At 52.4% G+C, this 23,857-nt stretch overlaps 1 protein-coding gene across 3 annotated transcripts; it reads left to right on the plus strand.

The window, feature by feature from the left end:
* The first annotated feature begins 1,717 nt into the window (after nt 1-1,717).
* GGT1 (gamma-glutamyltransferase 1) lies at nt 1,718-23,788 on the plus strand. Of its 3 annotated transcripts, XM_061602476.1 has the most exons (13): nt 1,718-1,792; nt 11,332-11,527; nt 12,127-12,254; nt 14,027-14,116; nt 14,928-15,120; nt 16,166-16,323; nt 17,373-17,522; nt 19,019-19,155; nt 19,410-19,594; nt 20,355-20,482; nt 20,965-21,077; nt 21,648-21,761; nt 22,968-23,788. In XM_061602476.1, exons 2-13 carry the CDS (start codon nt 11,337-11,339, stop codon nt 23,109-23,111), a joined length of 1,731 nt encoding a protein of 576 aa, XP_061458460.1. In that variant the 5' UTR covers nt 1,718-1,792; nt 11,332-11,336; the 3' UTR covers nt 23,112-23,788. The 3 variants fall into 3 exon arrangements, with proteins under 3 accessions (XP_061458460.1, XP_061458458.1, XP_061458459.1); XM_061602474.1 differs by lacking the exons at nt 1,718-1,792; nt 11,332-11,527; nt 21,648-21,761 and having other exon boundaries at nt 12,202-12,254; XM_061602475.1 differs by lacking the exons at nt 1,718-1,792; nt 11,332-11,527; nt 12,127-12,254; ... (2 more) ...; nt 16,166-16,323; nt 17,373-17,522 and having other exon boundaries at nt 19,148-19,221.
* Nucleotides 23,789-23,857: the final 69 nt, after the last annotated feature.

Genomic DNA, 23,857 nt, shown 5'->3' on the forward strand with positions numbered 1-23,857 from the left:
CTTGGGTTTTCTGACAGCCTGACAACCATCTCCGGTTGGTCCTGGGAAACTGTTAGGCCTTTATATCGGCCTGAAGCCCTCCAGGGGTTTGGCCTCCTGCTGTCCCCATCAGTCCTAGCCAGCACGGGTGCATAATGCTGGGGCCGATGTAAGGACGGCCATGCTGACTGGGGCTGATGGGAGTTGTAGTCCAAATGTCTGAAGGGCACCAGTGAGCAAAGGCTGCCTCAGTGGATATGAAGGGCCAATCTGGGTATTATTCTGGGGTTCCATTTTCTCCATGCTGTGCGGAGAAGCAGCACCAGAAAACACTGCTTCTTGTATCTCCCCTTTCTCTTATAAACAGTGGTTTCTTTAATTTAGAGATATTTGCAAACTACATAATATTTTTAAACAATTTCTAAGTGGTGTACAACAAACCAACATAAAAAACTGAAGCAACACCAGAAAACAGGGATTAAAACAGAAATCCTTTGGTCCAGGCCCCAGCCTTACAGGTCAGGGAAGGCCAGGGCAAAAAGCGAGGTCTTTCCAAGCCATCTGAAGCAAACCATGGACAACGTTGCAGACTTGGCAGAGGGAGGGTCATCCCAACGCACAAGAGCACAGCAGAAAACACCTGTTCCTGGGGCCAGCGCCTATCTGTGTTCTTCAAAATTTGACATCCACATGTACAGATCTATACAAGGGCAGGTGGTTCTTCAGGTAACCTGGTCCCAGATTGTTCAGAGCCTTATATGTGTTAGTAACAAGACCTTGAACGTGGCCGGGACTCTGATTGGCAGCCAGTGCAGTCTCCTCAGCACAGGTGTATTACGCACACACACATCCAGGTGCTCCTCTCAGCAACCCGGCTGGGGCATTCTGCACCAGCTCGCAGCTTCTGGGCCAGTCTCAAGGGAAACAGGCCCTGCCAGAGCTGTGTGCCCCCACCCCCGGAAATATCCTCGATCCTTGTGGTTCCGAGTAGAAGGCTGGATTAAACAGGAACCGAGGAGCAAGCTGCCTTGTCCCAAGTCAGATGGTCGGTCCATCTCGCTCAGTATTGCCTACACTGACTGGCAGCCGCTCCCCAGAGTATCAGGCAGGGTCTTCTCCAGAGATGCTGCAGGGACTGAACCTGGAACTTCCTGCACACAGAGCAGGGGCTCTCCCACTGAGCCACCGAGGCCCGTCCCCAAAGTGGTTCGCATAAAACCTACTACACAGTTGAGAGCAGGCTCTCCTCGCACACAGAGGTTCCCTGAGCCTGCAGTGACAGCAATGGATCTAGAAGCACTCCTGAGCGACGTGCCTGTTCCTTCAGGGCGATGCCGTCTTGGCCAGCGAACCTGGGAACTTCTCACCCACATCGGGGGCAGTCTCAGCCTGTTGCCCCCCCCCCCCGTGCATCCAGCCATTGCTTCAGTACAGTCACGGCCTCTCCCGATTGAGAAATAGATTAACAGAACAGAGATTAATTAGCAATTATAATGAGCAGTTATGGAGAAGGAGGAAGAATGCAATGAAACAAATTCCAAGGACAGGACAGAAGGAAGGAAGGAAGAAGCAGAGAGAAGCCCTGTCAAAGGCCACCCCCCTCTTGGCACTCAAGGATCCCTCCCCCCCCCCCGCCACAAGCCATTGGCTCCCTGGCTGGCTCTCTCTAGCCACTCCCGTTGATAAAGTCCCTGCTGCTCAGCCTCACCTAAGAGACTGGGCTTCCTGCAAGAAGGAGGGCAGAAGATCCCAGGAGGCAAACATTCCGCCTCGTGGATTCCAACTCCCAGCTAATATCTCAGTTTCCCCAAAGGTATGTAATGTTCCTGTCTTGTTTCCCAGGAGGTTGATGTTCCTCTCTTGAGCAGAGAAAAACTCTTCACTTCAAATACGTAAAAACCTGCTTTATCTATGATGCTTAGATTCTTTTTCCTACTAGGTGGACTCGCAGGGTCTTCTCTCCCTCGTTCAATGTCTCTGAAATTATACAGAGAGAGAGAGAGTAGGATTTCTTCTCCGAGGAATCCAAAGGATATGCGCAAATTTTTATTGCTGTTATGCAATAAGCTTGGCTGAGCTCCAAGGGTCCATCCAACGTCAACTGCGTGCCCAGAGGACTTTGGGCTCAAGTGCCTCTGCTTCAACACACTCAGGGCAAACGGCTCTGCCGTTTCAAGGAAAAACACACCCCACTCTCTCTGGGCATGTATGCCCAGGGCCTTGGGGAGTGCCAGAAGTGGCTCTTTGGACCCTAGCCATTCAAAACCCCGGCTGGCACTGAGATGGAGAAGCGCCTTTGCCCGGGTTAGCGTTCCAGTTGTTGCAGAGCTGCCAATTCTGCCTGTGAGCAGAAAGGATCTTTCACAGGGAAACCGGAGCGAGCCGGGTGGAACAAAAAGGTTGTTTTCTGGTCTCCTACCTGGGCAGGTCCTCTTGGGCTTCTCCTCAACAACCTGACAGATACTTGCGGACTGTGCTCCATTCCAAAACACGCTGGTGTTGGCTCCGGTGGGGCGATGCCAAATGAGCTGCTCCACCAAGCACTTAGCCGTAATTGCCTGCCTCCCAGTCTGAGGCAAATTAGGCCTGGGTGTGGCAATTCATGCTTTGAAACCTGGCTACTAAAAAACAAAACCCTGGCAGGGATTTCTGCAAAATACCTTAAAAGCAGGCTTGCCTTCTTCCCACATAGCTCTTCTCTTCAAGACGGCGCAGCCCATTTAGGGGATATACCTTGCGGGTGGACAAAATGTAATTCTGCGTCTGAGATTCACGGGGCGATGCCACCGGATTGCCCAGTCCTGACTGTCAGCATTCCAAAATGTGGGCCTGGAGGGCCTGGGACAGAGATCAAGCGTGGGCCCAGCAGTAACAGGGTGGAAGTATAGGTGGGGAGGCCTGGGAAAAAGGGGGAAATCTTTTTTTCTTTTACTTACTCCGCCTGTGGGTTTTGGGAGATTTATGATGTCTTAGGCACGAAGAGTAAGATTCTCTTTGGCAGATGTCCGTCTCCTCCACGTGCTTCTCTTTCCAGCCAGTGAGCCACAGCACGGGCCAATCCACCACATGTGGGCATTATCGATAGACCTGTCGCTGCTGCCAGTGCAAATTATGCAGGCAATAATAATAGTTACCCAGACGGAGACCCGGCGGCCTAGCTGACCTGTGCATCTAAAGCACCCATCTAGGGTGCAGGTGTACAAGACTGGGGGACGGCCCTTTCCCAGCGCCCTGAAAACAGACTCCAACGGCTGAGTCTCAGAGCTAGGGCTGGAGCCTCGGCCACGATGCCTCTCTGTGGCCTGTCTGAGGAGCTTCACCCCCCAGCACATCAAAGTCCCCCACTTGCCAGAAATGCTCTGCTGGTTTTGAACTGTTCTGAAAGGTTTTACATCACCATTTGGGGTGGGGGTGGGCCCCCCAGCTGCACATCTGGAAGAATACAGTCAGCATTAGGCCTGAGGTGTTTCTGTGCTCTGCTCTAATGGTGCAAGCAAGACAGTCTTCCTTCCTTTGCGCTCCCCACAACAAAGGCTCCGTCCAGACAGTTTAGGGTCCTGCAGTGGCTACTAAGGCCCAGTGGGGCAGGTGCCCATTGGGACTGACAGGGCAAAGAGCAGGTAGAGCCAACAGTGGGCGGAGCCAGAGTCAACAGTGGGCAGAGCCAAGTGGCTCTGGTATCATCCCCCGTCCTTCTCCTCCCTTGCCCTGACCCTAAGAACCCTTCGGCTCTGCATTACACTTCTACAGCCCTTAACCTCTAACTGAATTGAAGAAAGCCTTTTTTCCTTGGCCTGGTAGACTTTTGTGGTCTTTAGTACACCAGCCCTTCTAGCCATCCCTGTTCTCCAGTTGGGCCCCAATTCCAGGCTGGGAAAGGGCAGGATTAAGGACAGAAGGGCCACCAAGAGCAGGTGTTTGGATCTCACCAGGTTGTGGCAGGCCCCAGGTCTCCCACTGGAGCGCAGAGAGGTAGATGCTTCTACAACTCCCCTCTGCCCCTGCTCTGGCTTCTTTTGTGGGGGGAGACTGGCAGTTCTGACCAGCCCGGCCCACTGGGAAGCTCTCTTGCCCTGCACCATGGGAAGTGTGGTGGCTGCATGAGGACAGAGGGGATGAGTTGCGCCACGCAGGCACATGCCCACAGATGAAAGGCTTGCAGGTAATCCTGCAAGGAGGACGAACGTGGCAACACGTGGGGTATCCTCAGTCCCTTTCTAGAGCTTGCCTTCTCTGGCAGCATCAGACATTTAAAGCACTCTTATCCCACTTTTAACCATCGTGACTTCCCCAAAAGAACCCTGGGAAGTGGAGTTTGCGAAGGGTGCCGAGAATTGTTAGGAGACATCCGGGATGCTGGCAGGGAACAAGTGACTTGCATATGTGACTGGTTCAGAGAGTACCAGGACGCCAGGATTAGCTGCTAAGCTTGGGGAGACACCGAGAGAGATTCATAAAAATCACAGTTTCTGAGGCCAGGCTGAGTCACTAGCTCAAGCAAGCAAGCATTTGTTCTCTCAGACAATGGCAAGGGATTGTGTATTAAAGGTGCAGGGGCCCTGACCCCTTTTCGCATCTGCAAGGAGGCTGGCAGCCATGAGAAGAGGAGTCAGCCAGTGGGAGGAATGGCACAGGGGGACATCTTGGGGCACGGAGAGCTCCTGCTCTTTTGGCACTGGGAAGAGTCCCTTCCAGGGGAGTATGCGTGGGAATGTTTATTGTGCAGTTGCTGTTTATTTTTAAAAGAGTTTTGTCTGTAAATGATCCACAGAGTCTACAGGCCTGTCGTGGACCTCAAGCAATTTACTTCTGGATTCTTTCACTGGCCAGAGCATTCTTTCAAGAGGCTGTTAATGGGAAAGTAACTAAGAGATGCTGTCCTTTGCTGTCGCCCTTCGAGTCAAGCAGAGAGGGGGCGACACGGCGCTTTCTTTCTTTCTTTCTCTGTGACTGCCTCCTTTTCCTGCCACCTGGCTCCAGAGCCCTGAAGACAGAGGGGAGGTGGAGAAGGAACCTTTGGGCCTTGCACGGGTCCCAAAGGCAGCCCGCTGACCCTCGGGCCTCTCCCAGGCCTGCTTTGCACCCTCCTCAAGTGTGGTCGTGCCTCTCGCACGCCCGGACAGAAGGGTGCAGGTGTGTTTAGGCAGAAGCTCTGGTTTGTGTGGGGCTGGAATATCACCTCTGGTACAAAGGCAAGAGTCACATCCATTAAGAACATAAGAACATAAGAAGAGCTTGCTGGATCAGGCCAGTGGCCCATCTAGTCCAGCATCCTGTTCTCACAGTGGCCAACCAGGTGCCTGGGGGAAGCCCGCAAGCAGGACCCGAGTGCAAGAACACTCTCCCCTCCTGAGGCTTCCGGTAACTGGTTTTCAGAAGCATGCTGCCTCTGACTAGGGTGGCAGAGCACAGGCATCATGGCTAGTAGCCATTGATAGCCCTGTCCTCCATGAATTTGTCTAATCTTCTTTTAAAGCCATCCAAGCTGGTGGCCATTACTGCATCTTGTGGGAGCAAATTCCATAGTTTAACTATGCGCTGAGTAAAGAAGTACTTCCTTTTGTCTGTCCTGAATCTTCCAACATTCAGCTTCTTTGAATGTCCACGAGTTCTAGTATTATGAGAGAGGGAGAAGAACTTTTCTCTATCCACTTTCTCAATGCCATGCATAATTTTATACACTTCTATCATGTCTCCTCTGACCCGCCTTTTCTCTAAACTAAAAAGCCCCAAATGCTGCAACCTTTCCTTGTAAGGGAGTCGCTCCATCCCCTTGATCATTCTGGTTGCCCTCTTCTGAACCTTTTCCAACTCTATAATATCCTTTCTGAGATGAGGCGACCAGAACTGTACACAGTATTCCAAATGCGGCCGCACCATAGATTTATACAACGGCATTATGATATCGGCTGTTTTATTTTCAATACCTTTCCTAATTATTGCTAGCATGGAATTTGCCTTTCTCACAGCTGCCGCACACTGGGTCGACATTTTCATTGTGCTGTCCACTACAACCCCGAGGTCTCTCTCCTGGTCGGTCACCGCCAGTTCAGACCCCATGAGCGTATATGTGAAATTAAGATTTTTTGCTCCAATATGCATAATTTTACACTTGTTTATATTGAATTGCATTTGCCATTTTTCCGCCCATTCACTCAGTTTGGAGAGGTCTTTTTGGAGCTCTTCGCAATCCCTTTTTGTTTTAACAACCCTGAACAATTTAGTGTCATCAGCAAACTTGGCCACTTCACTGCTCACGCCTAATTCTAGGTCATTAATGAACAAGTTGAAAAGTACAGGTCCCAATACCGATCCTTGAGGGACTCCACTTTCTACAGCCCTCCATTGGGAGAACTGTCCGTTTATTCCTACTCTCTGCTTTCTGCTTCTTAACCAATTCCTTATCCACAAGAGGACCTCTCCTCTTATTCCATGACTGCTAAGCTTCCTCAGAAGCCTTTGGTGAGGTACCTTGTCAAACGCTTTTTGAAAGTCTAAGTACACTATGTCCACTGGATCACCTCTATCTATATGCTTGTTGACACTCTCAAAGAATTCTAAAAGGTTACTGAGACAGGACTTTCCCTTGCAGAAGCCATGCTGGCTCTGCTTCAGCAAGGCTTGTTCTTCTATGTGCTTAGTTAATCTAGCTTTAATCATACTTTCTACCAGTTTTCCAGGGACAGAAGTTAAGCTAACTGGCCTGTAATTTCCAGGATCCCCTCTGGATCCCTTTTTGAAGATTGGCGTTACATTTGCCACTTTCCAGTCCTCAGGCACGGAGGAGGACCCAAGGGACAAGTTACATATTTTAGTTAGCAGATCAGCAATTTCACCTTTGAGTTCTTTGAGAACTCTCGGGTGGATGCCATCCGGGCCCGGTGATTTGTCAGTTTTTATATTGTCCATTAAGCTTAGAACTTCCTCTCTCGTTACCACTATTTGTCTCAGTTCCTCAGAATCCCTTCCTGCAAATGTTAGTTCAGGTTCAGGGATCTGCCCTATATCTTCCACTGTGAAGACAGATGCAAAGAATTCATTTAGCTTCTCTGCAATCTCCTTATCGTTCTTTAGTACACCTTTGACTCCCTTCCTAAAAGCACTCCAGCTGCCCATGTGAGAATGGAACTAAATGCCCCTTCTTTAATGGCTAGACTCGATTTATCATTTCTACGATACTGGAAGAAACTTTCGATGCTCGACTCATCCTCCCTGGTAAAAATATGCTGAGAGGAACAGATGGAAAGTGGTGGTTGGGCGAAGAATTTTTTTGCTCTTGGTATGCAATACCTTCTGACGCCACCCTTCTCACAAATCTTAACCCAAAGGCGCTACGTAATTTGATCTATGAGCATGGCCTACAAGCAGCGATTGACATCTCACCTTTCTCTTATTGGGTTCCACTTATTATGTTAAACTGTCTCAGTAACCTATTAGAATTCTTTGAGAGTGTCAACAAGCATATAGATAGAGGTGATCCAGTGGACATAGTGTACTTAGACTTTCAAAAAGCGTTTGACAAGGTACCTCACCAAAGGCTTCTGAGGAAGCTTAGCAGTCATGGAATAAGAGGAGAGGTCCTCTTGTGGATAAGGAATTGGTTAAGAAGCAGAAAGCAGAGAGTAGGAATAAACGGACAGTTCTCCCAATGGAGGGCTGTAGAAAGTGGAGTTCCTCAAGGATCGGTATTGGGACCTGTACTTTTCAACTTGTTCATTAATGACCTAGAATTAGGAGTGAGCAGTGAAGTGGCCAAGTTTGCTGACGACACTAAATTGTTCAGGGTTGTTAAAACAAAAAGGGATTGCGAAGAGCTCCAAAAAGATCTCTCCAAACTGAGTGAATGGGCGGAAAAATGGCAAATGCAAAAATGGTTCAGAAGAGGGCAACCAGAATGATCAAGGGGATGGAGCGACTCCCTTACGAGGAAAGGTTGCAGCATTTGGGGCTTTTTAGTTTAGAGAAAAGGCGGGTCAGAGGAGACATGATAGAAGTGTATAAAATTATGCATGGCATTGAGAAAGTGGATAGAGAAAAGTTCTTCTCCCTCTCTCATAATACTAGAACTCGTGGACATTCAAAGAAGCTGAATGTTGGAAGATTCAGGACAGACAAAAGGAAGTACTTCTTTACTCAGCGCATAGTTAAACTATGGAATTTGCTCCCACAAGATGCAGTAATGGCCACCAGCTTGGATGGCTTTAAAAGAAGATTAGACAAATTCATGGAGGACAGGGCTATCAATGGCTACTAGCCATGATGCCTGTGCTCTGCCACCCTAGTCAGAGGCAGCATGCTTCTGAAAACCAGTTACCGGAAGCCTCAGGAGGGGAGAGTGTTCTTGCACTCGGGTCCTGCTTGCGGGCTTCCCCCAGGCACCTGGTTGGCCACTGTGAGAACAGGATGCTGGACTAGATGGGCCACTGGCCTGATCCAGCAGGCTCTTCTTATGTTCTTATGTTCTTATGTACATGTCCTAATTACTTTGATATACTAAGGTTGGCCCCCTTACTTAGAGCATATACCGAGCTGAGATTCCAGGTAATGCCCTCAGCGTATTTGCAGGGCTGATACCTTGGAATTCCACATAGTGATCAATTATGCATAGCGGGATGCAGAGTACCTGAAGATTTGGTACATTATATGCTAGTCTGCCCAATGTTCTCTCCCCCAAGAGAAATTTTTTAAAATCCATTGTTCGCCTTGAGAAAAGACCTAAACAGTTCTCAAAAAGTGATTTTCTTACTAGCTTCTGTACAACCCCATATTGTATTATCCACAGCCAAGTTTGCTTGGGCAGCAAAGAAACTCAGAGCCAGATATGTAAATAATTGTAGCTAAATTTATTAGCAAACAACTGAGCGTTTTATTATTGTTTTATGTACAGATATGTTTGGGGCTTTTGTAACAGCCTTTGGCTATATACATTTTATCAATAAACAAACAAAAACAAAAACATACAATACTAAAATCCTATAAAACAATTTAAAACAAGCATCAGGCAGCAGAAGTGGTCTCACAGAAATTGCATAAGTCTTTGCTGACTTAGGGCAAGGTAAAGAAGTGCATCTTTAGTAAACGCTGGAAAGTATGTGACAAAGATGCTGGATGCACCTCTGTGGGGCATTCCAATGAAAAGCTGTTTTGTACACAACTGGGCATTTGCAAGCCTAATAGATCTGACATATGGACGGCCTACGTTCGAATTTTGATAGCATCACTAGTCTGGAGCAACAGCTTGCCTTTTGCTTCTTCCAAGTTCCGCTTGATCATGGCCTGGAGTGCAAAACGGTGGGGTCCCAAGAGTTATTTCTGTGTGGAGGTCTTGGATCTTCCTCTTAAGAGATGCAAACAACTCTTGATTGTTCACTGGCAAGGGCTCTTTGTTCTCCCCCAGGGCTCAAGGGATGGCTGAATAGGGCTGTGTGACTTCCTTGGTTATTTGCAAATAGATCAGTGGCAGAGATAGGCAGGCACCCACAGAGTTCTCAGTCAAGTGAGCACAGTGGGGAGGAGAGCCTGGCTGGGAGGCTGGGAGTTCCAATCCCCGCTCGTGTCTCCTGGGTGTCAAAGGCCAGCAAAAGATCACCCCACAGGGAGTGGCTCAGGGGTGACGTGCCCTGCCACCTGTGCAGCCGTGGGCAAGCTGCATAGTCCCAAGGAGCCCAGTTGCCCCCCAGCTGGCAGTTGCGGACAAGGAAGGGGCTGGCTTGTGCAGCTGTGGCAAGTGGAACAGGCCCTAGCCAGCTGGGGAGGACTAGCCTCAGAGGGAGGCAATGGGAAACCCCCTCTGAATACCGCCTACCATTAAATCACTATTCATAGGGTCACCATCAGTCGGGATCCCACTTGTGCATCTATCTGGATCTGAGGAAAGCACAGGGAGGACTGTGGCCCCAGATGGCAGCATCCAGGGAAAGCCCTTTTCAGTTCCTCTCACCCTCCCGTGCCCCATGAGCATGGCTGAGGCTGATGGGAGTTGTAGTCCAAAAAGCTAGGGGATGCCTGGAGCGGATGAGCCCACCTTGGTCTGATGATGTCACAAGGTGGTTCCTCAGTGCAGAGAGGAAGGACTTGCGGGGAGCCCACTCCTTCCCGGCGGGTGAAGGGTCTCCCGCCCCGTCTGCCCTCTTGGCTCCGGACAGCAAAGGGACTGCCCAAGTGACCTGAGCCTGGTCAGACCAGCTTCTGTTCTGGTTCCGCTTCCTGCCCTGTCAAACTATTTTAGACGTCCTGGGCGCTTCCAGACTGCTGTTGTTTTTGGGTGGGACTCAGTCCTATATTAGCACATTCAGGTTGCGCAATGACAGTGGATTTGGAGCTCTTGCGCAACAAACCTGCTGCCCCGCTGCTGTCCAGACCAAGGTGGACATTGGTCTTTTGGCCATAAGGGAAGTGACAGGGGAATGGGCTGGAAATGTTGGATAATATTGGCTTGAGGCAATGTCTTCTAAACAAATCGAAACCAATGCTCGATAAAGAGCCAATGGTGTCTACTCTCCCTGCAAACGAATGAGGATGAAGGCAAAATAAGCAGGTTGTCTGGAAGTGACCTGTGTGTTCAGCCAGCACAACAAGTGGGAAAGGAATCCAGGCTGGCTGAGGCGATTTGGCGGTTGCCTCCAGCCCCACTGCCTGTGTGGGAGACAGAGGGACATGAGTTATGGGGGTGGCCTACTGCTGCACATCACGCATGGGGCTGTGCTGTTGCACTCAGGTCCTCTTTGGGGCTTCCCAGAGGAGGCGTCTGGATAGGCATGGTGCGACCAGGATGCTGAGCTAGGCGGGGGCCCTTTGGCCTGATCCAGCCACTGCTGCGGGGCTCTTCTGATACTCTTATGTACCCTAGGTGAAGAGTTCCTCGTGGGCGTAGGGTGGCAGGAACTGGCTGGAGAAAGTGGGTTATGTTGCTGATTTGGCCCTGTGGAAATACAGCCAAAGGAGGGCCTGTCGGAATGCAGTTTTCTTGTCTGTGGGCCTGGGCATACATGATGAGCACCCACTGGACAGTGCCTGTGACATCACAAATGAAGAGCAGCATAGCTCTTGCTCGCTCTCTCCAGCCACCCCTGGAACGCCTCCGCTGTGTTCTGAGGGTAGCTGAACTTTAAGTGTACATGGAGGGCTACGGCAGAGGCCAGCCCAATCCCTTACCATGGGGTGGGCAGTGAAAACGTGTACAAACGCTAACCAGGCCAGCCTCTCCCTGCTTTTCCTTTCATCCATGAAGGGTCACCTGTTTCCTCCTCTCTGCGGATGAAATGTTCCTCTGTTTGCTGCTGCCTTGACTTTGTCTCAGCTGCTGACGTTGCTGACTTTCCAGCATGACCCCCTTTCCCTTTCCCTCCCCAGAAGCAATGAAGATGATCATGAAGCAGAAGCCCTTGCAGGCCGGGGTCCTGACGGTGCTGCTTGTGGCCCTCACTGCTTTCCTTGGGCTTTTCTTTGGGTTGCGCTCCAAGCCCTCGTTTGCCCCGCAAGGAGACGCACATGTCTACAGGAGCGCAGCGGTGGCCGCGGACGCAGGCCAGTGCTCCAGTGTTGGGAGGTAGGCCGGTCTCGCTCTTTGCAGATGATCCCCTTCTGCTCTCTGCTGCCTCGGCCCTCTCTCTTGCAGGAGGGCACAGGCCAGTGGCAGAGGACCTGCCCTGCACACAGAAGGCCCCAGGGTCAAACCCCAGCGGCATCTCTCGGGGGGCTGGGGAAGACTCCTGCCTGAAGACCTGGAGAGCCACTGCTGCCAGTCAGTGTCGACAACACTGAGCCAAATGGGCCAGTGGTTTGACTTGGCGCAAGGCAGCTTGCTTTGTTCCGGTGAGGCTTTTCTGTTCCCTCTGTGTGCTTCCTGCGTCCTCTGCATGCGGCTGGCTCTGAGTGGCCTCCCAGGTTGTCTCTCACGATGCCTACTGGCAAGGAGGGAGCACTCTCTTCTCTGGAAACGTGGAAGCCTGAACCCTTTCTGGAGGAGGAGGAGGAGGCCTGCTCGCCTGAGCCCTGGTTTGGGGAAAGGCCTCAGCTGCGGAGTTGGGCAAGCACTGAAGACCAGCACCGAGAGAGCCCGTCCACCCACAAGGGGTGGCAAAGTGGTGATGAGGAAGGATGCCGCCCCTGCCTCGATGTGACAAATGTCTGTCTTCCACTGCGCAGGGATATCCTTCAAAGGGGGGGCTCCGCTGTGGATGCTGCCATCGCTGCTCTTCTCTGTGTGGGCCTGATGAATCCCCACAGCATGGGCATTGGAGGGGGCCTCATCTTCACCATTTACACAGTGGATGGTAAGGATGGGCAGAGGGTCTCGTTCCCCTGGCAGCCACGAGTAGATTTCAGGACACGACCACAGGAGCCACGTCTGTCTCTCTGGAGCAGCTAAGGCAGCGTTCTCCCACCTGGTGCCCTCCAGCTGACGGGGGCCGACCGGAGTTGTAGTCCAGCATCTGGGGGCACCAGGTTGGAGAAGGCTGTTGGTTCCCTCCCAAGACCACTTTCAAGTCAGCTGCTCCTCGATTCTTGGAACTGGTCCTGCCAATGCTTTGCATGTCCAGATCACAATTTGCCATGCTGTGAAAAGAGCAAACCTGGTAAATGTGAGCCTTTAGGGTGAGTTAATGTGCAGGGCTCTGCGTGTGTTTTGAAGCCTTCACAAACTCCCAGACTTCAGTATGGTATTTTTCTCTTTTTAAAACTACTTTTTATTCTTTCTCTTAAAAATATAACACAAATTAAAAATGGTTGCACCAAGCAGTCCCACCCGTGAGAGATCAGATAAGTCAGTGTATCTGCCAACTCACTCTGTGGACCACTATTGTACTGGAATGACGCTGGTCCTTCTTCTCCCTAGTGGTGGCTTTGCTCTTTTGCAAAATCTCTGTTTAGATGGGTTGTGGAAAACGAGGAGAGGAGAAGCCAGCCCTGGGTTGGCATAAGGCACCTAGGAAAGCAATCCTCAGGGTAGTTTTGGCTTTCTGACCCAGGGACAGTTTGTGTGAAATGCTGGCACAATGGGGTGTCCACACGTTACGTTCAAGGAAAGCAAAATCTGTGTACACAAATAATTTTATTTGTTTGATTTTGTTTTTTAAAGACAAATGGAGGAGAAGATAGAAATATCCATAAATCTCAACAGAACTCGCGTGGAAGTGGGCTGTAGGAAGCGCTAGTGCAACTCAGAGACCCGTTGAAGTTAACGGGCACGACGTCCCATTAATGCAAGGATTTCTGCTTGCACAGTGGGACTCCCCCATCTCCCCTCCTCACATGAGCTGCCAGTCTCTTCCCAATTCTGCTCTGGGGGGTGGGAAACCCCTAGGACAGATTTAGGGGGTCGTGGGGGGAGAGGCCAACTGCACATGCAGAAATCCTTGCGCTGACAGGGCAGCATCACTTAGCACTATGTTTGAGACAGCCCATGTGCTACAAAACCAGCAAACTGACATAAGAGGACTTCACTGGAGTATAATGCCAACCAGATATAGTTTTTAACACAAAGGGTTGAGCTGTACGTTCATATTGTTATTCATATGTAACATTGACCGGGTGTGTACACAATAGTGGAGCTGTACGAATCAACAAGTGCACACTCTCACAAAACCACTTGTGTAGAGACTGTTTGTACTTGTCTGGGTTCAGTGTAATGTGTGAACAAGCCTACAGTAATGCTGGGGTTGCCAGGTCCTGGCTTTGCCAGATCCGCCGTTGGCCAGAGTCCATCCTGGCATGCTGATCATGCTCAGCGGCGTCACTAGCGGGAGTGCGGGGGGGTGCGGACCTCCGGTGTGTGCCCTCCCAGGGGCATGGACGAGGCGGCTGGGTTTGCATGTGCAAAGGCCTGGGAACACCGTTGCACCTCCCTCACCCCGCCTACACTGCTCCCGGTCTCGACCGCCGGCCCGCCTCCGAGGAGGAGTTGGAGCAGCCTTGCCGGGCAACGGCACGGGGCGGGGCAGCTCTGGGTGTCACCCCCCTCATGGTGACACCCGGGTGCGGGCCACACCCTCTGCACCCCGGGAGTGACGCCCCTGATCATGCTCTTGCTTTTGCCTCTTGAAAGGAAGAGTGGAAGTCATCAACGCCAGAGAGGTGGCGCCAAAAAGTGCGTTCCAGGATATGTTCGGCAGCGACCCAGACCTGTCCAAGAAAGGTAAAGTGGGGATGCCTCTCAGATGTGATTGGCGCATGTGGTCCAGGGAAGTTGGCTGCTCCAGAGCACTGTGAGGTATGTGAAGGCCCAGTTCTCTGGTGTCCTAAATACTCAGGCACCTCACAACTTCTTGAGTCTGAATAAAGGGACATTCCGGCTCCAGCTGTGCCATATTTTCTCCAAGGGGGAGTGTTATTGAGGAGGTCAGCCTCACAGTCACTTTTCAAAGTATGCTGCCAGCCTCTTGATTCCAGAAATTAACATCTCACCTGGGGGAAAGTGTGCAAAGCAGACGCTTAGGCACAAAGGGCAAGAAATCTACAGTGGATGTTTTGCTGGCCTTGATTGAAATTGCAGTGAGGTATCTGTGGCAGGTATGCATCCCAGCATGGGAACTCCAGAACATACAAATGTCCTGCCTGGCCTCTAACCTAATTAAGTCATTCCAGACACTTTCTAAATTTGATTATCTGAAAGAGTTCTGAAGGAGGGCCCTCCAGGCTCTTCTAGAAAAGAAGGTAATTACAAGCCACCTGAATGTCACCCAGGCGTTTGCTGGGGGCCCCCACTGAGAAGGCCCTTCCTTCCTTCTCCTCTTCCTAAAACCTAGCCCTTGAAATGGGCCCAACTTTGCTCACCTCTGCCACTCTCAGCATCTCACCTCCTTCTCGGTGAGGTGCAAAGTAGCTTCTGCTCTGAGGGAATTGTGAGCAGTCCTCTGAACGCAGCATTACCTGAGGCACTGCTTCCAAAAGCTTCTGTCCCCAGATAGCGGGGCAGTTCTGATCTGCTTCTTCTCTGCCTATTCCAGGAGGATTGTCCATTGCAGTTCCAGGAGAGATCCGTGGGTATGAAATGGCACACAAGCGTCATGGCAAGCTGCCATGGGCAGAGCTGTTTTTGCCCAGTATCAAACTGGCACGAGAAGGCTTCCCAGTTGGGAAAGGTCTGGCGGGAGCACTTGTGTACAAACGTCAAGCGATTGAAAGCAACCCATCCCTGTGGTAGGTAGAGGGAGGCGAGGTGCTCTGTGGCACGGGGAAGTGAAAAGGGTGGCATTCCTGATCTGGTGTTCAGATGATGTGGTGGGGTGGCTCCCACATGGGGAGATTAGAGCCAAAGGAGGCCACCAAACCAGTTTTTTTACCATACCTTGACAACAATTTGGGTCAGATGAAATGGCTTCAGGAGCCAAATCTAGCTCACAGTTTGCCAGCTGAACATTCTCCATTTAGACTTTCTCAGCTAAAGAGCCACATTTATTTCTGGGCAACTTTGAAGGCCACATGGCAGGGATGGTTGGGACCAGAAGCAAAAGTGAGTAGGGCAGCAAATGTAAATTTTACATTTGCACAGAAGGGCAGGTTCTACAGACACACACCCCTCCCCCTCTCTGTTCTCCACACATGGAGATCAGAGGCACGATCAGAGTTGTAGGACAGATTCCAGTCAGGCAAAAACGCCAGGTGTGCAAGCAGGGGCTGGGGGGGGGCTGGGAGAGCTCCGGGGCCAGAAACACACCCAGCCCCCAGAGCTGAGGTTCCCCACCCTTGGTTTAAGCCATCCCAGCTCTTCATTTGGGTGACTGATTAGAGCCAGCCAAGGTGTTTTGCTGCCTGAGGCAGAACAGCAAGTAGTGTCCCCCCTCCTGCAAGTCAAGGTGCTGAGTACACCTGAACATGTGCAGAGTTGGGCCCTCATCAGGCCAAGCCTCATCCTGCTGTCCTGGCTGGAACTGATGGGAATTTTGGTCCAAAACATCTGAAGCACACCAGGCTGGGGAAGGGCTGTCCTACAAGCCTCCCCACTCAGCAATAGCATTCCACCCCTGGACGGCAGCCCATGAAGGGATGCTGCCCTCTTCCTCAAAAGGGGTCCCCACCCACACTTGCAAAGGAGGGGGAAGGGGAGGTAGAGTGGCCATGTGAGCTAGCTGGAGAGCCTAAGCTGGGGGCACCCTGAAAGGCACCCTCAGGCCCACCTCCTGAGTGGGCTCCCTCGTGGCCAAGGCACCCATGACATGACTGACTCTCCTCCTCTCCTCCTCAGTGAGGTCTTTTGCAAAGAAGGGAAAGTTCTCCAGGAGAATGAGGTCCTCACCCTGCCCAAACTAGCAAGCACCTACGAGATCTTAGCCAACGAGGGACCCAATGCCTTTTATACCGGGAGCTTAGCTCAGCAAATTGTAGCAGACATCCAGGAAGCAGGTGAGAAACCAGGTTTGGGCGGAGTATTTGCATGGGAAGGGCCCACTGCGATTTTCTAATCCAAAAACCCTGCAAAACAACCCATTGGCAACTGGACTTCTTCCGCTGACTGTTTCCACCACCTCACAGTTAGTCACAGCTGGGACACGTTAATATGCATTCTCTGGCTGCCAATGTAAAGCCAAAATACATGGTGTCTTGAGCAGATGATGATCTATTGAGCTTAGTACCGTCCACACTGACCAGCCGAGCAGTGGCTCTCCAGGGTTGCAGGCAAGGGTCTCTCCCAGGCCCACCAGGAGATGGCATCAGGGATTGAGCCCGGGACCTTCTGCAAGCAAAGCAGGTGTTCTGCCATTGAGTTACAATGGCCCTTCCTCAAATGGGAGGGAGGGGAGAAGTTCTGGGGCAGAGACCCAGGGCCGAGCATCATCTAGGGCAGAGCCACACCATGCGCTGGATGTGCTTTAAATGTATGGTGTGGTGAAAGAACCTCAGAAGAGCCCCACAGCAGCAGCATCCGGCTGAAGGGGCCACATCTGGTCCCGCCTCTGGTTCTCACAGTGGCCAGCCAGATGCCCCAAAGGGAGGAAGCCCCCAAGCGGGGCCTGAATGCAGCTGCTGCGCTTTCTCCACGTGTGATCCCCAGAACTGGCATTCATCGGAGGTGTGTGGCAACCACGGGGAGAGACAGAGGAGAGCAAGGGGCCAGGGCAAGGTCCCTGACGGCCCCCAACAGAGTGAGTGAAAGCAGAGGACAAGTTGGTGATGGAGGCCAATCTCCCAGCATGCAGCATGCCCCATCCGCTGGCCTCTTCTGGCTTGGATCTGGGGTATAGGGTACTCCCAGCACCAGCCAGGAGTTAGGATAGAGTCTTGCAGAATCCAAGCTTAATTTGGCAGTCCCAGTGATTAGCCACCCCTTCTTTGAACACACTGCTTGTGTTTGCCACAAACAGCAGACGTGCAGCCTTTAAAATCCCCACGTAAACATCCTGGGCGCTCTTGTCCGGTTGGGATGCAACCAAACCGGAACCATTTTCTTCCAGGAGGGAATATCACCATGGACGACCTGAGGGACTATCGGCCAACGCTGGATGAGAGCCCTTTGAAAGTTGACATTGGCAAGTTCACCATGTACACTCCCAGTGCCCCATTCAGTGGGGCTGTGCTGGCGCTTGCCCTGAACATCCTGAAAGGTGAGCTGCCTCCTTTTCCTCCTCCTCCTTTTATCTGCAGCACTTCCAACACACCAAGGGCGTTTTTGGTTCTGCTGCTTCTCAGGTCTCCTGCATAGCACCACGTGCCACTGAATCAGCAGGCCTGTGGCAGTTGTCATGATGAGGTAGTGGCCAAACTGCTGTGAGATGAGAGGTTGGGGCACCTCAAAGTACAACAAAGCAGCAGGGTTTTTTTTGGGGGGGAGGGGGAAGACTAACCAAGGATGACCTCTGGCTTCATGCTAAAGAGCATGGAGCAGACCCCAGGCAGAACTGCCACAAAGCAAGGCAACCAAAGCCTGTTTCACTGTGTGTGGGGATATGTTATGGAGAAATCTCTCTTCCTGCAATCCCCCACCCACCCATCCCCCCCTGCGCCACCAAAATAGGTCTGATATGGCAAAGGGAGACTTGCCCTGATGCCTGGTAGCTGAGCAGAACCTCCATCTTCAAAGGCAGTCTCCCTCTGAATGGCAACTGCTGCTATGGGGAAGGGCAACGGAGGGCTGTTGAGAGGTTCCTGCTAGCAACGGTGTGCTGGGCCCATACCTGCAATCCCGGGGAGCTCCTCTTTCATTCCCTTGCTTCTGGCTCCTCTGCAGGGGTCCCCAATCCTCCATCCTGTCTTCCTGTGCTGAGGGGCAAGGAGGGGACTTGCCTGAGCTCAGCAGGCGGTGGGCTTGCAGAGCTGGCTTGTGGGAGGATTAAGGTTTTGCCCACGGAAAACCCCTTGCAAGGGCAAAGGCTTTGTTTGCAGAAAGCGTTTGGTAGTTTTAAGATCACGGCATCCCATGCTTTGAGTGCTCCAAGAAGCAGAGACTCGTTGCATCCCAGCTCTGTTCCAAAAACAAGCCCAGCCTGGCAGCAGCGTTAGAGGAATATGTGCCTTCCACATATTCTTTACCTTCCACACTGTCACGAGAGCGAGGCTCTTTCAGCAATCCTGTAAGTTTTGCTCAGACTGAGAGGCAGAGACTTGTCTGGGACTGCCCTGCCTACCTACAGCCAGGATTTGAATCTGGGACTCCCCTATAGTCCATGTCCACCATTCTTGAAATGTGGGACAGTTGGCATCAAAGGTTACTGAGGCAATGCTTCCCCTTGCAGAAAACATGCCTGCTCTTCCTCTGCAAGATTTGTTCTTCCATGTTATCATATATGAGGTATAATCATACTTCCTTACAATCTTCTAGGGACTGACAGTTGGCCAACAGGTCCCTCCTGAGACACTTGACATTATGCTGACTACCTGCCAAGTCCCCTCTCTTTCAGGACTCTGGGTTGCATTGTGCTGAGTTTCATTCTCCTGCCTTGAGCAGCCAAGAACCAAGTGGGCCTAAGCGCAACCTGCTAGTCACAGATCTCCCACTCTGCCCCCCCCCCAGACTTGGCTCAAACTCCAGTCTTGCCAGCTTCAGCTGTGGAGGTGTCTGGTCTCCCCTGTCTGACGTCCAGTCTCTGGCTCCTGTTGGCAGGATTTTCTTTCTCCAAGAGCAGCATCGAAACTCTGGAGGAAAAGGCCTTGACTTACCACCGCATCGTGGAGGCCTTCCGCTTTGCCTACGCCAAGAGGACTTTACTGGGAGACCCTGCGTTTGTCAACGTCACAGGGGTAAATCGCATGCTGCTTGGCAATACGTGGGCTCTGTGGCTGAGCGCCTGCTTTGCACCCAAAAAGGTCCCAGATTCAGTCCCAGCAGCATGTCCAGGTCGGGCTGAAAAAAGGCCCCTGCCTGGAACCTTGCAGAGCTGCAGCTGCAAGTCAGTGTAGACAGCACTGGCTAGATGGACCAATGGTCTGATTCACCATACAGGCAGATTTCGTGTCCCTCACGTGAACACTATCTTTCTTCCCTTCTCATGCAGGTCATCATGAACATGACATCAGACCACTTTGCAGAGCAGCTGTGGGCCAAAATCACCAACACCACTCATGAAGTTGGCTATTATGAGCCAGAGTACTACACTCCAGATGATGCCGGAACTGCCCACCTCTCTGTGGTGGATGAGGAGGGCAACGCTGTCTCCGCCACCAGCACCATCAACCAATAGTAGGAGCTCAATCATAACTTCCATATAGGACGGTTGGTATATAATGCTCACTGGACTGGTATTGCCAAAAGGGACCAAGGGAGCGACTTGAGGCAGATTGCCATCTCTTTCCCCCAAGATATGTGCTGGCCCAAGGCATGTTATTGCCTGAAGAGGAAGCCACACTGCACACACACATGCTAGACCCCAGATGGCCAAACCTTTTTGTGCCTGAATATGGATTGAAGTAGGTCTAGACAGCCCACGTCATCCAGAGACACCTGGAGATGAGATGTACCTCACCCACAGATGGTGTATGGAGACTGGCCACAAAGCAGCCTGGTTAATTCAGAAGAAGTTTTTTTCAGGAAATGTTATTGATTGATTGATTAAATGTATATCCCGCCCTTCTTCCCAAAGGAGTCCAGGGCATAAAACAAACAATTTAACAGTGAAAAGGAAGGCCTTCTAAAAACAGTTTAAAAATAGTTTAAAACAGTTACCGTTTAAAACCATGGAGATGCGAAAGACACAGGATTCCCATTCGCACGCATGACGCAAAGCCGTGCAGTACCTCTTTAGTAGACGTGCTGCTCTTCGCGGGCGCGCATCTCATGCGCGGATGCGGAAAACGTGCGCGGGGGGCGGCAGGGCCTGGTGCGGGGGTCTCGGGGCGCCCTCCCGCGGCTCCGGTTGGCCACCCGCCGCCTGCACGAGGGCGCCTCGGCCGCTGCCGCTGCTCCGCGCGGGACTTCCCTCCCTTTTCCTTCTCCGCCGCAGCTTCGGCTCCGAGGTGCGTTCCCGCCGGAGCGGGATCCTGTTCAACGACGAGATGGACGACTTCAGCTCCCCCGGCATCGTCAACGGCTTCGGGGTCTCCCCTTCCGTGGCAAACTTCATCGTCCCCGGTGAGGCCTCCGGGAGGGCAAGGGGGCGCCCCTGTGGCTTCGGGCTCCGTTGCCGCTTTTCGAGGCCGGGCTTTGGCCGGGTTGCCCCAGTCATGCCCCCCGGCGGCCCCCGCCCGGGGCCCCGCTCGGGCCGGGGCTGCCCTCCGCTCCTCTGCCCAACACGCCCCTGCTCACCACGGCGCCGCCTCCCGCGATGCCGCCGGGCTTGCTGCCGCCCTGCAGGGGGTCAGCCGCGCAAGAAGCGAGGGCGACCAGGAGGGCCCCCCTGGTATCGCGGGGCGCCGCTGCCTTCCCCTCCCGGGCAAGGGAGGCGCGCCCGCCCCGCCGCGGGTTCTGGGGCTCAGAGTTCCTCGTCTTGCCTCCTCCACGCTTTCTCGCCCGGCCCCTTGTGACCCCCTTCCGGCCCCTGGGGCTTCATCCCTCTGGGAACCCCCGGATGGGGCACAGCCCCCCTGACGACTCCCCGCCTTGACCCCTCGCAGGGAAGCGCCCCTTCTCGTCCATGTGCCCGTCTATCCTGGTGGACGCGGAGGGCAAGGTCCGGATGGTGGTCGGCGCCTCTGGGGGCACCAAAATCACCACCGCGATAGCGCTGGTAGGTTGCGCGGGAGGGGAGGGGGGCGCCCCTTGGGCGACCAGTCGCCGGGAGGCCTGCAAGGGAGGAGCCCACCTCGCCCCAGAGCGGGGCCGGAGGAAACGAGACTCCCAGCCGGCTGAGTCGCGAGGGGACGGGACGGGGGAGACCCCCAGCTGCTGCTGCCGCTGCCGCCGCGAGGAGCTGCCGCCCTTCACCACCCCGCCTCCCCGTGAGGAGGCCCGGAAGACGTGCTCCTCGCCGGGCGCAGCCGTGGGGTTGGTGGGGGGAGCCAGGGTCCAGTCCCCCCCCCCCGGCACAAATTTCCCTGGGCGGCCCCGGTCAGTCCCCGCATCGCAGCGTCATGGGAGGCCGAAGGGGGTGGGGGTGGGAGACGCGCCCATTTTGAGCTCTGTGGGGTAAGAGCGGGGAGGGAAGAGCTGTCCTAAAGCAGTTGTCCCTTGGCGGCCGGGTTGGCGCCCTCCTTGGAAGTGCTTCCCCGGAGGGAGGGAGAGAGGGGGGAGCCAGCCCTGAGGCATCCCTCCAGGGGCGCCCTGGGTGTTAAGCGGGGCCTCTTCCTTTTTTGCCCAGACCATCATCCGCTCCCTTTGGTTTGGCTACTCCGTCCAGGAGTCGGTAGAGGAGCCCCGCGTCCACGACCAGCTCTTCCCCTCCGTCACTGTCCTGGAGACGGACGTGGCACAGGTCTGTCTACCTGCGGGAGGGAGGGAGCGGTGGGGTGATCTTTGGGGACTCACCCCGCTCTTCTGGGAGCATCAGCTGCGCTCGCGTCACGTGGAGGAGAGGAGGCTGCCTGACCCTGGGCCAAGCTCAGGATGGCTATCACTGGCTGGCAGCAACGGCTCCCCAGGGTTTCAGGCGGGGGCTGTTTGCCTGCCTTCCCTGTAGATGCCCGTGGGATTGAACCCCGGACCTTCTGCGTGCACAGCAGATGCTCTGCCCCTGAGCTTCCCCAGGTCCGTTTTCATGGCTGGCCAAACAATGCCCACTTTGAGAAAATAAAGGAGGAGGTGAAGGTAGAGGCTTCCATTTGATAAGCCATTTCTAGCACACTCTTTTGCCCGGCATGTACATCATTAATCACACGATGTGTGATTAATGAATGACATAGATCCAATGGTCAATTACCTTGGGTTTAGGCCTTTTTAATGGTCTCCATGGAACCTCCAGAGACCAAGGCAATCTACCACTCTACCAGATGCTGAAGAAGAGGGCTCCAGGGAAATATGTGATTTTAAAATGTAATTTTATTGTGTACATTTTTCCCCAAAACTGCTGATCTTGTTTCTATTTTTATAAATCTGATGTCAACATGTTTTTAACGTCTGATTTTATCTGTATTTTTAGATGAATATATATTGTTTTATGTGCAAAAGCACTTAGAGGTTTTTGTTGATTAAGCATTATGTAAATATTGTTAAATAAATATACAAAGCTGTCCTCCACAGATGTCTAAACACAGCAGCCCTTGGCTCCAGCCAGCCTGGTTTGTTGCCATTCTTGGTGCTCACCAAGGTCCTGAGCAGCCACTTTCCCCAGCACGGCAGCCTGAGTACCTCTTAAGTGGAGCATCCAGGAGGGGGAGGGGATATGCTAGCCTGGCCTTCCCCAACCTGGTGCCCTCCAGATGTTCTGGGCTACAACTCCCCATCATCCCTAGCCAGCATAGTTACCCAGGGCTGCCCCTGGGGCTGATGGGAGTGGCAGTCCAAAACATCTGGAAGGCCCCAGGTTGGATGGAGAAAGGTGGCGCTCGCCCCTGACGGCATTCCAAACTAGGATGGGCCTTTGCTCTGATCCAGCTAGGCTGGCCTTGGAGCGCGGGGGGGGGTAAATAATGATTCTTGCACGGTGCTGAGCATGGTATATGAATCTCCTTCCCTTGTCCAGGAAATAGAAGACGGGCTGAAGGAACGAGGACATGACACCAAGAAAAACGAGACTGGAGCTGTTGTGCAGGCCATCTTCTGGACAAAAGATGGGTGGGCTGCAGCCTCAGATTCCCGGAAAGGGGGCTTCCCCGCAGGATACTAAACTGCTTTCAACCATTTTGGACAGATCTTGGACAGATCTTGGACATAATGGCAGACCAACCAGTTTCTGGAGACCACCAAAACAAACCCACCTGCAATGTGCCATAGCGGATCACACATAAGGAGCCAATTCTGCACCTTGGATTCGTTTCAGAACTAGAAAGTTGCCGTAAACCCATAACCCTTGACCGATATCCAATAACTGCAGCACTAGGTGAAATTCAGGTTATTGATTATAAAAGGGGAAAAGCTACAATAAAAGGGACTGTTTGTACAAGAAAGATCTTCAAGAACTGCTTCAGTCAAGGAAAGACCTATGAGAGGTAATGTGTGATCTCCCTGCCTTCCTCAGTCTGACCTCCCCAGTGAGACTCTTTCTTGTCTGTCAAATATCATCAACAAAGAAATAGGATGAATTTGACTGTCTTGATGATGAATGTAGGACAAACAGAGAACTTTTATCGCGAGTAATGACACATCCTGCATCTTCTCATGGTCAGAAGAAATGACTGACGTTGAAACTGGTCTGGCTGTGTCAAGTTAACAGAAATTGGACTGTGGTGAATTTTGACATGGGCAGAAATCAAAAGGCATGAAGAGTGCATGAGAGAATTTGCAACAGCTTGTCCAGAAAGTGAACTCACAGCCACACAGCAGGGATTTAAAAAAAATATGAAAGTGTGGTCTCAGGTATGAAAATAATCTTAGTCCACCCAATTTTAGAAATATGTATTTATTCTTAGGATT

The sequence above is a fragment of the Rhineura floridana genome, chromosome 19 (genome assembly GCF_030035675.1).
Source record: "Rhineura floridana isolate rRhiFlo1 chromosome 19, rRhiFlo1.hap2, whole genome shotgun sequence".
NCBI lineage: Eukaryota > Metazoa > Chordata > Lepidosauria > Squamata > Rhineuridae > Rhineura > Rhineura floridana.

Coding starts and splice junctions, on each gene's coding strand:
- GGT1 (XM_061602476.1), top strand. CDS start 11,337: ATGAAGATGATCATGAAGCAGAAGCCCTTGCAGGCCGGGGTCCTGACG. Junction 16,324..17,372: donor AGCAGACATCCAGGAAGCAG/GTGAGAAACCAG, acceptor ATTTTCTTCCAG/GAGGGAATATCACCATGGAC. Junction 19,595..20,354: donor ACCAGCACCATCAACCAATA/GTAGGAGCTCAA, acceptor TCTCCGCCGCAG/CTTCGGCTCCGAGGTGCGTT.